Raw genomic sequence first — 12747 nt, 5'->3', positions numbered from 1 at the left:
GTGGCGGTGGCCCATCCTCATGCAAACTGCAGTGTAAGAACTGGGGCCCGGGACTCCTCGCAAATGTGGGACACTGACATTCTGTGATGCTGTCCCAATGCCCTTTCAAAGCGCTCAGCCCCCAAATTCCCAACCAACAGCCATTTCAGGGAGGGGCTGCCCAGGACCAAGCTTTTGATGAACTACGACTGTTCGGGGTGCCGTCTTGGGAGATCGGGGTGCCGTCTTGGGAGAGCCACGTCAGTCCCTCTGAGATTCCAAACGGCCGACAGCGGACACCTCGGGACCACATCCGAGCCTCGGGGACCTGTCAAGACGCCATCGACGGACCTGGACCAAATCCCGCCCGGGAAGGGAGGGGTCGCGACCGGACCCTGGAGACCGACGGCTGCCTGGCGATCTGAGCCCACCCCGGCGCTGCCGTCCCGCCCCCACTTCCGATCGGTCGAAGGTCACGTGCCCTGACCCCGCCCCGCAGACGCGGCTCCTCCAGCTGCGAGCGTCCCGGCTTTCCCTTCCGCCGGAAGTAGGGCGACTTTCCTTTTCCGGCTACGGGTCCCCAAGCGGAGCGGGAGGCCGGACCGGGGAGCCGAGCGGCGGCGTCGGCGGCGTCGGCGGCGGGGGCGACGGCGGCGGGGGCGGTAATGGCGGAGCTGGTGCAGGGGCAGAGCGCTCCTGTGGGGATGAAGGCCGAGGGCTTCGTGGATGCCCTGCACCGGGTCCGGCAGGTACGGGCGCAGCCGGCTGGCAGGAGCATGAGATCCCGAGGCGGGGCCTGGCGGGCGGGGAAGAGGGGTTCGGGCCTGGGGGGCGGGAGGCAGCCTGAACCGACGTCTCAGCCGGGCCGGGCCGTTCCGTGGGGTTCCTACAGCCGGGAGGAGCCGGGGGGATAAGGCGCCACTGCGAGGCCCAGGCCCGGTCTGTCGGGCGGGTCTCCCAGGTGCCTGAAGTCGCTGGGAAAGGGTTTGCTTAGAGCGTCTGGCCCCATCGTGCCCCAGCGGCCAGCCTGGACCCACAGTGTAGCTAGCGCGGGGTTCTGAACCTCGCGAGGGGAGGGGTCCGGGAAGCCCACGGGGAGGATCTGGGTGTAGACATAAAGCAGCTGTCTCACGCCCAGTAGCTTGTTAAAACTTGGGGAACGTCGTCTTTAGACTTTCTGTTGAGTAGAAGGAACTCGAGGGCATCTTATATGTGAGGGTGCTCTTTGGAGAGGTGAGAGAGGGAGGTGTTACATGTGTGGGGGTGGTCCCCAAGATGTAGAAATTTCTCATGGCAGGCTTGCCTCTACTGGGGAGAATGATATGGCCTCATTTCGACATTGAAACTTTACTGTCTGACAATGTCGTGCGTTTTGTCAGAGTTAAATCAACTGGGTTTTAGAAGGCTCCAGGCTTCCCCAGAGAGTGAATATGGGACCTGCCAAAAATACTTACTGGCTTCTGGCATGGTACTTAGAACAGAACGTGTTCTTCATTTGTATCTAAAACTTTCTTACAAGTCAGCCCTAACACTTCAGCTTCCTCGGTTAAGTGTCTTATGTCCTCCTCTCTTCTTATGTAATTGTAAGCGCACTGATACTTTAAAAGTTGGGCTATAACTAATTACTGCTTGATTCCCAACAGAAAGCCACAGGAGTCATTGTATTAGAAGAAGGTCTTCACTTGGGCGCTTGAAGATATGGTCTTTACATCTCTTTCCAGTATTCCAGGGGAGGGAACCCTACCTGTTTCCCTGATACTGACTTTTCATGTTATATATTGATGCTCCTATAGACATTATATTGGATCCCAGAACTTTCCAAACCTGTGGTTCCACCTAAAATTTTATCTGATGAATTGTTACTTTACTGCCTAGGTGCCAACCAGTACAGTAGTGAGTATCCATCTTACTTAGACTTCAGATCCACCCATGGCTGTAATGGATGAACATGCCACCCAGCTCCCCTTCCACCACTCTGCTTGCTGGCGTGTTACAGTGCTCTCCTCTACAGTACAGGGTCCTGAACCTTGTTTCTCACTGGCTACTAATATGTAATGGCTTTCGCTCTGTGCTGATGTGTGACAGTCACCTTGTTGGCCTTCTATGTCCGGGAAGAATTATAGTCACTGCCCTAAAGGGCTCAGATCCTCAGTTTGCAGAAGGCCTGTAGTTGAACATAAAGTGAATTTTGAACCATTGAGAAGACATTCCGCTTCTCTTGAGCCAGTGGTTGAACTCATATTCTTGGACAACCTGCTCCAGAGGGAGACCCTCTGGTAAATGCTGACCTAATGTGGATTGTTGAAGCAGTGGTGTTTACTACTAGCAGTGAAAACTTCATTGGAATTGTTCTCAGCTCTGAAATGCACCATTGACTGGAGCAGTAATAAGCCCAATGGAGACAGGGCTGTAAGTGTGTTCCTTCTGAATGTTAACAGCTGGAGGTCCATACTATCTCCAAGGATTTGATGGCCTTTAAAAACTAAAGAAAAACCAGGTTGGTGGGTAATTTTAGGTTTATTGTATATAGATTTGCATTGGGCAAGAACGGAATGTTAGAAATCTGTAATACTGTATGCTGATGGTAAACTTACTCTAAGGATCTCATTTGGGTATCTGGAAGGTGATAGTTCTGTTTCTTTGTTATATACACAGCATGTTACAGAGATGTGATTTTTCTCCCCATTAAACAGAACTAAAAGACAGTATATTTATTTAAATGCAAAGCTTTTTCCCCTTTTATGTCTCCTCATAAACTCCAGAGACAGTCTGGAAGGCCCTCTTAAATTTGTCAAAGAGCAGTAAAGTGTCTCATGCTCAGTTTTTCTAGCAGATCGTAATAGTCTCAGTTGACCCTGCTGGGATTTGAACCTGCAGTTTCTATTAAGTTTGGTGTGTGAAGTCCAACACCTTACCAACTAGGCTTTCCCTCTGACATCTTGAAGCCTCCGTGTATATCCTTTGGACTCTGCAGCAAAGTGCATCAGTTGTTAGTTTACTCTGAGCATGGTATTCTTAGATTGAAAAGAAGTCTCTGAAGATGTCAAATAAAATGTAAACATTTTCTCCAGCAGTGTGAAGTCTAGTGAGTTAATGTTTGGCACAAGCAGGTAATTTACATCCATTCTATAGGGTAGTAGAAATGTGATCTGGGCAAGTCACAGTGGCTCATGCTTGTAATCTCAGCACTTTGGGAGGCTGAGGTAGGAGGATGGCTTGAGCTCAGGGGTTTGATACCAGCCTGGGCAACATAGCGAGACCTTGTCTCTACTAAAAATTAAAAAAATTAGCTGGATGTGGTGGCCCACCCCTGCAGTCTCAGCTGTTTGGGAGGCTGAAGCAAGAGGCTAGCTTGAGCATGGAGATCAAGGCTGCAGTGAGCTGTGATTGCTCCGCTGCATTCCAGCCTGAGTGACAGAGTGAGACACTGTCTCAAAAAAAAAAAAGAAAGAAAAAGAAAGAAATGTGATCTCATTCAGTTCCATGGATGAAGATCTAAAAACTACTGGATATTAAAAAACAAATGTCTACTTTTCCCAAGTCATTGGCTGGTTAGCAGAAGTAGTGTTTCTTCAACTAGTTCAGATAAGACAAAATCCTGAGTAGTTCATCCTGTTCCACAGCCGTCCTCTGCACTTCTATACTGACTGTCTGCCTAGCTTACAAGGGGACCTCTGGATGAGTAGATCCAAGTCTGGTTTATGTTGTTCCATTCTCCTAAAAATATTTTTAAATGTTCCTAGAAAGTCTACCATTGATAATTTAGTAGCACCTGTCATCACCCGTGAGCAATCCTTTGTTAGGATAGTGTGATGCCACAGTGCATTATAGGTTGACAGCAGCCTTCCACAAGCTGGACCAGCTAGCTGTTTGCCAGTCATCGCCTAAATAGAAATTGTTCTCCGAGAAACTACTAATACTTTTTAGGACTTTAAAAAGCATTAGATCTGTTTTGATCTAGATAGACCCACTCAATGCCTCTGGATTGTATAACTACAGCATATAATGTTGATACAGAATGCAGTCTAAATGGTGCTTTATAGAGTTCGTTCGGCATCACGGTAGCACTACACTTAAATGAGTGTGACCAAGCCATTGTAGAATCAGTAGAAAGTAACCTTTTGACAGATTTTTAGGCCCGAACCTCTTCTTCACTGGCACCTATTTTGGGGAAATGTTGATTGGTGTGGGGCCTCAGAAGTTCCACAGTCCTCCTGAAAATCTCTCCCAGTGCTGCTGTTTCACAGTTTAAGCCTGAGCAGTAGGTAATTTGGGATGTGTGTTGTATACCCTGGGCTGATTTAGAACTTTAATGCTTTAAGATTCTGACTTCTTAGAACAAGCACTAGGTTTCCTTTTAAGAGAACACTGTACATCTACCATTAAAAGAAAAAGCCTCCATTCATTGGCCAATGGGTTCGCCCTGCGAGGCTCATTTAACACATGGTTTTGACTCCCGGCTCAGTCAAGTGTGCTGAACACTCAAGAGATCTAAGTGGTACTCCACTGAGACTGTCTTGTACATGTCCAGTGATTGAATAGCTCAAGTCAGCATTTCACAAGGGACTAACTCCTGCCTGTACACTCATTTTAGCTTTCATAAACACTTGAAGGAAACTAGTGTCTGCAGGAAATCCACGGGCTGCTCCTGTAGCTTTACATTGTTGGGACCCAGTAGAGTACCTGGCGGAGTGAGTCTTCCTTAAAGGGTTTTGGTGATGTCACTGAGTGTGTGTGCGCCACCACATGTTAATGGAAGTGCTGAACTTCATACTGGGTATTGGAAAGTAGATAGTAAATAAACTATATATTCCACTGTATGTCTCTAAGGCTTTTCTCATTTGCAGGTGAGAACATTTATAATGTGATAATTTATCATATAATATAATTATTTTGGGGTAGAGACAGGGTCTCACTATGTTGCCCAGGCTGGTCTCGAACTCCTGGCCTCAAGCAATCCTCCCACCTCAGTCTTTCAAAGTGCTGGGATGGGTGTGAGGCACCGTGCCCCCATGCCTGGCTGTCTTTATTTTAAACTCTGATAGCCCATGTGTATTACCAAACTTTGGTTTCTTCTGAAGTACCAGTTATTTCATAAATAGAAATTTACTTAGACCACAGTTCTCAAACTTGTGGCCTGTGAGCTATAGAAGACTTACTATGGGCCTGCAGGCATGCTTTGTTTGACCCACCCAGCACCAACACTTAAAAACTAGAGTGATTTTTGGCTGGGCACGGTGGCTCACACCCGTAATCCCAGCACTTTGGGAGGCCGAGGTGGGCGGATCACTTGAACTCAGGAGTTCGAGACCAGTCTGGTCAACGTGGCGAAACCCCATCTCTGCTAAAAATACAAAAATTAGCTGGGCGTGGTGGCAGGTGCCTGTAATCCCAGCTACTCAGGAAGCTGAGGTGGGAGAACAGCTTGAACCTGGGAGGCAGAGGTTGCAGTGAGCCGAGATCGCGCCATTGCATTCAAGCCTGAGTGAAAAGAGCAAAACTTTGTCTCAAAAAACAAAAGAAACTAGAGTGATTTTGCATTAAAAAAAAGAGCAAGATTTCGGGCTGGGCATGGTGGCTAATGCCTGTAATCCCAGCACTTTGGGAGGCTGACGCAGGTGGATCACTTGAGGTCAGGAGTTTGAGACCAGCCTGGCCAACATGGCAAAACCCCGTCTCTACTAAAAATACAAAAATTAGCTGGGCGTGGTGGCACATGTCTGTAATCCCAGCTACTCTGGAGGCTGAGGCAGGAGAATTGCTTAAACCCAGGAGGTGGAGGTTGCAGTGAGCCGGGATGGTGCCACTGCACTCCAGCCTGGGCAACAGAGCAAGCCTCCATCTCAAAAAAAGTTTCGGTCAGGCACTGTGGCTCATGCCTGTAATCCCAGCACTTTGGGAGGCCGAGGCCGGGAGATCACTTGAGGTCAGGATGAGACCAACCTGGCCAACATGGTGAAACCCTGCCTCCACTTAAAATACAAAAATGAGTCAGGCGTGGTGGCACGCACCTGTAATCCCAGCTACTCGAGAGGCTGAACCACGATAATTGCTTGAACCTGGGAGACAGAGGTTGCAGTGAGTGGAGATTGCATCGTTGCACTCCAGCCTGGGCGACAAAGTGAGACTCTCTCTCAAAAGAAAAAAAAAAGATTTCTGGTTTCCCTAGAAAAGATTTGGCCACACTGCTCCCACAGCCTGCACAGCGATAATCAGCAGGAGCTGAGTAGCTGCTGCGTTTTTGACATGAGGCATTCACACTCTCCGGGTTGTCTTCATTCCTGCCATCTTGCTATTGTTTTATACTGTTCTTTGGGATGCCTAATTGACAGTTTTTTACTTATCTTTTTGTAAATTGTGAGTCAGTCGTCTCTGGTTTTTATTTGAAATTTCTAATGGAAAGCTCTGGATTGAGAGTTAGGAGGTCTGAGTTGCCTGTAAGCCGATGCATGACCTTGGGCTGGGTTGGGCTTTCCTAGCATTTGATCTATAGGCTGTTTAAAGATCTTCCGTGGAAAAGAGATCATGGGCAGTTAAGTTTGGGGAATGCAGGATTAAATAAAGGTGAATTGGCTTCTTTGCTGTAGGACTTCTCAGAACCTTTAACATGCTTATGTGCATTAACTCCTACAGGGTTTAGGGTGTGTTTTGTAAATGTCCTGAAGTTAGATCACTTCGTGCCCTCTTTCCATGGAACCAAATCACATTCTGTGCATCAAACGTCAGGAAATGTGGAGCTAGATAATTTCAGCAGTCCCTTCAAACCCTTAGACATTCAGAGCGTCCATCTAACTGGATCTGGAAAAAGCTCACCATGTTATTTTGGTTCTTGTGCTTTCTTATGTTATATCTGCTGTCTATTCATACTCCCTTCTCTCTCCTCCTCTTCTGTGTAGTCTTTATTCTGATAACTTTATCTTAGAATCATCCTAATTGAAAATGTTCTGCATTTGGAGTTTTATTATAAAGATTTTGTTTGTTGGTTTTGGGTTTTCTTGAGACAAGGTCTTGCTACGTTGTCCAGGCTGGAATGCAGTGGCACGATCACAGCTCAGTGCAGCCTGGATCTCCTGGGCTCAAGGGATCCTCACACCTCAGCCTCCCAAGTAGCTGGCATGCACCGCCACTCCCAGCCTACATTTTTATTCTAATACCAGATGGTTACAAATCACTTGCAAGACTGAGTAGTGTGATTGGAAGTAGTGATTTGATTTAGATTACTTACCATTAATTGAAGATCTGCTGAGTCCAAGGCCCCTTGCTGGATGCTGGGCCAGTGCAAAGATAAGTAAGACAAGTTTGTAAGTGGTTTTATCTTATTGAGGAATTCAGTCTTTACAACCATCAGGTAAGATAGGACCAGGGCTATTAATTCTCTCTCTCTCTTTTTTTTATAAATTGAGACAGGATCTCTCTGTGTCACCCAGGCTGGAGCGCAGTGGCGCAGTCTCAGCTCACTGCAACCTCTGCCTCTCAGGCTCAAGCAATCCTCCTTCCTCAGCCTCCCCAGTAGCTGCGACCACACCCAGCTAATAAGGGCTATTAATTCTCATTTTATATTTGAAAATAATGAGCCAGAGGGAGATAAAGCAGTTTTCTCAGAGGTACACATAGTTAATATATGCAGCAGTTCTTGGACCCATGCCCTCTGCATTTTAGGAAGGACTTGGTTCCTTAGCAGAGGTAGTTGGGTGGTTTTTCATCTCAATGAGGTGGCTGAAGCAGCAATCTTTTTTTTTTTTTTTTTCAGACGGAGTCTCGCTCTGTCACCCAGGCTGGAGTGCAGTGATGTGATCTCAGCTCACTGCAAGCTCAGCCTCCCAGGTTCACACCATTCTCCTGCTCAGCCTCCTGAGTAGCTGGGACTACAGGTGCCTGCCACCACACCTGGCTGATTTTTTGTATTTTTAGTGACGACGGGGTTTCACCGTGCTAGCCAGAATGGTCTCAAACTCCTGACCTTGTGATCCACCTGCCTCGGCCTCCCAAAGTGCTAGGATTACAGGCGTGAGCCACCGCACCTGGCGTTTTTTTTTTTTTTTTTTTTTTTTGAGATGGAGTCTCACTCTGTCACCAGGCTGGAAGGCAGTGACATGATCTCAGCTCACTGCAACCTCCGCCTCCTGAGTTCAAGTGATTCTCCTGCCTCAGCCTCCCAAGTAGCTGGGACTGCAGGCGTGCACCATCACGCCTAGCTAATTTTTGTATTTTCTGTAGAGATGCGGTTTCACCATGTTGGCCATGATGGTCTCAATCTCCTGACCTCATGATTCACCTGCCTTGGCCTCCCAAAGTGCTGGGATTACAGGTGTGAGCCACCGAGCCCAGCCTGTCAGTCTTTAAACAGATCACTGGAGGATTGTTGGTGGAATTCAATGGAATGGAAGGGGAAAGCTAATGGGAGTGTCACATTTAGGGCCTTTGGTGGGAGTGACCCACCTGGAACAGTATTTCAGCATAGAGCCTCACCTGATCATCTTAGCATTCTGCCTACAGGTGGGCCTCTCCATACCCACTTTAAATGTAGCAGGTGTTTAATGAGCACCTTCTCTGTGCCAAGCATTTTGCTATGCATTAGGAAAGTTCTTTAACTTTTTCAGAACGTGGACCTTTCTGAGACTCTTGAAACTTTGAACCACTCCCTAGAAATATTTAAATAGTTTGGGATGTAATTTTGGGAAGTCATGAATTCTCTAAAACTAAACCCTGGGGCTCCTAATTAAGGACTCTTTGTCTTAAGGGTACCAAGATGATGGAGACAGATCCAGTCCTCAGCTCTCATAGTGGGGAGACAGTGTAACCAACATAACATACTCGGTGAGAGTATGCTATTTAGATGTAGTTTGTAAGGTGATTTGCAAACACAAATGTGGGAGTATTTAATTCTGCCTAAGCATAGGAGAGATGAGGTTGTCAGGAAAACCTCCCAAGAAGAGCTGCATCTTATTCAATTGTCATAGAATTCTTTATTTCAATTACTGCAAGTAAGCAGGGCAGGATCAGCCGGGGCTCCATCTCTGATGACAACAATAGTTCTCATTCATCGAGCCCATGTTGTGCTGGGTGCCAGGCAAGGATTCTTATATATGTTCTTTCATTTGATGGTCACAAAACTCCCGGGGAGTGGCATTGTGATGTGATTATTAAGAGACAAACTTGAGCTTCAGACAGTATGAGTTCAAGTTCTGGTTCTGCCACTTAACTAGTTTGGCTTTGGACAAGTTATTTAACTTCTTTCAGTCTTAGTTTTCTCATCTGTAATGCAGAAATAGTTGATGATAGTAATAATTTTAAAAACAATAGTGTTAGAAATTAGGAGGTTACCCTGTTTGGTGGGGTGGGTAGTGACTGAAGGGGGCATGAGGCAGACTTCTGGGGTCCTGGTGATGTTTCTTGATCTAGGTGCTAGTTACATAGGTATTTTAGTGTCCGAAAGGTCAGTGAGCTATAAACTTATGATCCATGTATTTTTCTGTGTCATTGTTCTGCAATAAGAGGTTAAAATAGCAAGCATTTCTGGTTCCTTACTGTGCACCCGGCATTGTTTCTAGTGCTTTACATTTGTTATCTTGTTATCCCTGTGGATACAATTCCAGGCAGACTGGTTCCAAGTCCCACGGTAAGGAGAATAGTAGCTACTTTAGAAGGTCACTGTGACAATTAAATGAGGGCACTGTCAGGCACTTAGTAGGCAGTATGTTTGATGCACTGTCTTCTTTGTAACATTAGGTAGTGGGATGCAGGACTGGGACCTGCCCCTGCGGCCCATGACTCCAAACCTGTCTTAGGAACTTGTTCTTTGCCACAGGGCTACTCCCCTGGCTGCATACTGTTTCCTCCCACTGTGGGGAGTAGAGTCTTGCAGTCCAACCTACCTTTCTCCCAGGCAGGACCTCTCTGGGTGGCTGTGCCGCGCAGGCTCTGGGGAAGCAAGTTGGGTCCCACACCCTCGATGCTGGTGTGAGCCTTCACCTCTGCTTGCTGTATCCATGCCAATCAACAGGATCCCTGTTGAGTAGCAGGGACACGTATGTGGATGGCATTCAGGTGGCTTTGCCTGTTTCTAATTGGTATAGAGTTCTAGTAAGTATGAAGTTGTGGGGCTATGTGCAACTTTTTATTTGGATTTATAAGGTGACCTACTTTGGTTATGAAACTTGTCAGAGAATTTTAGTCTTGAAAATGTGTACTGGGAATAATTAATTGTCATGTTTTCTAACTTTAGTGATTTGTGTACCACCTTTATGATTTTTGCCATATCATTGAACCTTCAATACATTATTTAATATTCTTAAATTTAGATTATTTATTTATTTATTTATTTATTTATTTTGAGATGGAGTCTCGCTCTTGTCCCCAGGCTGGAGTGCAATGGCTCGATCTCGGCTCATTGCAAGCTCCACCTCCTGGGTTCAAGCAATTCTTCTGCCTCAGCCTCCTGAGTAGCTGGGATTATTGGCATGCACCACTATGCCCAGCTAATTTTTGTATTTTTAATAGAGGCGGGGTTTCACCATGTTGGCCAGGCTGGTCTTGAACTCCTGAGCTCAAGTGATCCACCAGCCTTGGCCTCCCAAAGTGCTGGGATTACAGGCATGAACCCCTGCACCCAGCCAGATTTATTTTAAATATGTATGTATGTGTGTGTGTGTATATATATATATATATAATTTTTTTTTTTAAGAGACAGGGTCTTGTACCTGCACAGGCTATGGTGTGGTGGCTTAACCATAGCTCACTGTAACTTTGAACTCCTGGGCTCAAGGGATCCTCCTGCCTCAGCCTCCCAAGAAGCTAAGGCTACAGGCTCACGCCACCACACTCAGCTAGGTTTTTTTGTTTTTGTTTTTGTAGAGATAAAGCCTCACTATGTTGCCCAGGCTGATGTCAAACTTTGGGCTCAAACGATCCTTCTACCTCAGCCTTCCAAGTGCTGGGATTACAGATATGAGCCACCACACCCGGCCTATTTAATTTTTTTTTTTTTTTTTTTTTTTGCCTGTGACATACCCCCAAGGAGATCCTGAGAACACATGCCCCTAAAATGTTTTTCAAAAGGGAACTAAGTCAGTATCATAAGTGGAAAACTTTGTCATGCATAGAAGGTAATTGTGAGAACAATGGAACTTTAAAAACATTCATCCGTGTACCTCCCAAGATCACCTTGTGCATTTTTCTTGGGAAAACACTGGTTTAGTTTGCCTCTGCGTTTTACAGGTGAAGACACCAAGGAGCAAGGCTCTTAAAGGTCTTGCCCAAGGTCACATGCGGGAAGAACTGGCTGGAAAATCAGGACTGTTGACTGATTCCTGGTCCAGTACTCTCCTTCTCTGAGTTTCCACTAACTACTGGTAGTTAAGTGTCTGTGACGTTGATTTGTTTTTCATTTATCACTGTGCTTAAAATAGCATGGGTAGTGAGATAACCCATTTGCCTCCCCCTGAAAAGGGGGAAAATAACTTGTGTGGTAGAAAATTGGTAGCAGAGTCCTCTCAGGGTCACGCTTGCAGATAAGGAGGAGAGTGGCCTTGGTTTTGTGGACCATCCTGGCTTTTATCTCCTGGCCTACAGCATTATGAACTGAGGACTGTACCTCACTTCCCTTAAGTAACTACTGTTTAAAATGATCAATTATGTGAGGAATTGCTTGGGCTCTGTGCACTGGAAGTCAGGCTTTATTTAGTCCTTGGGAACTGAGATATGTTTAAGAAAATATTAAGTGGAGGGAAGGGAGCAGCCAAGTGGTCAGAGAATTTTAGTCTTGAAAATGTGCACTGAGAATAATTAATTGAAAATAGGAAATTAATGTTTTCTAACTTTAATGATTTGTGTACCTCCTTTATGGTTTTTGCCATATCATTGAATCTTCGACATACCATTTACTTGGACTCCAGAGTCAGGAAGACCTGGGTTTGAATACTGTTTCTGCCACTTTTTATTTATTTATTTATTTATTTATTTATTTATTTTTATTTTTTTATTTTTGGTAAACTGAAAGCAAGTTTATTAAGAAAGGAATAAAATAGAGCAGGCTGTTTCTGCCGCTTATAAGATGGGTGACTTTGGGCAGGTCACTCCATGTCTGAGCCCCAGTTTTTATTGTCTTAAAACGGAAATAATAAGGCCGGGCACGGTGGCTCACGCCTGTAATCCCAGCATTTTGGGAGGCTGAGGTGGGCGGATCACGAGGGCAGGAGCTTGAGACCAGCCTGGCCAACATGGTGAAACCCCATCTCTACTAAAAATACAAAAATTATCCGGGCGTGGTGGCGCATGCCTGTAACCCCAGCTACTCGGGAGGCTGAGGCAGGAGAATCTCTTGAATCCAGGAGGCAGAGGTTGCAGTGAGCCAAGAACCTCCTAGAGAATCATGGTGAGGAATAAATGAGATAGCATATTTAAAGTGGTTTTAGCAGAGTAGCACGCATTACAGTTTAATTCTATTAGGCATTTAAAATCATTTTTTGGAACAAGGTAGTATGTGGAAGAATGAAGGAGTATATTGCTGCTTTACAGAATAATGTAACATAGTCTACACCATAGTATAAATGTAATTTATACATTGTAATGTTGAACTCATACCCAGCATTTGTTTAACCAGGGTTCAAATGCAGTTTCCTCACTTCAGAGCTGTATCTCAACTGTTATTCTGTACTACTTCTCTCATAGTGGAAATTTCCCAAATTGTAGGTAATGAAGTGAGCATGAATTAAGAAGAAACCTGAAAGGCTCAGTCACATTTTGGAAGAACACTTGTTGATTTAATCT

At 45.7% G+C, this 12747-nt stretch overlaps 1 protein-coding gene across 5 annotated transcripts in view; it reads left to right on the top strand.

Annotated features, from left to right (window-relative positions):
• The first annotated feature begins 539 nt into the window (after positions 1-539).
• FUBP3 (far upstream element binding protein 3) overlaps positions 540-12747 on the top strand; it is a 58772-nt gene continuing 46564 nt past the window's right edge. For 2 of the 5 annotated variants that reach the window (XM_008975936.4, XM_008975937.4), the window contains exon 1: positions 565-728. In XM_008975936.4, the coding sequence (XP_008974184.1) occupies positions 645-728 (84 nt within the window). In that variant the 5' untranslated portion in view covers positions 565-644. Of the gene's footprint in view, positions 729-2165; positions 2477-12747 lie in introns of those variants that run through there. The other 3 variants (XM_003822374.4, XM_063594140.1, XM_055117574.2) reach the window with 3 other exon arrangements.

Source organism: Pan paniscus, chromosome 11 (genome assembly GCF_029289425.2).
Source record: "Pan paniscus chromosome 11, NHGRI_mPanPan1-v2.0_pri, whole genome shotgun sequence".
Lineage (NCBI taxonomy): Eukaryota > Metazoa > Chordata > Mammalia > Primates > Hominidae > Pan > Pan paniscus.
This window is presented reverse-complemented; position numbering and strand designations above follow the sequence as displayed.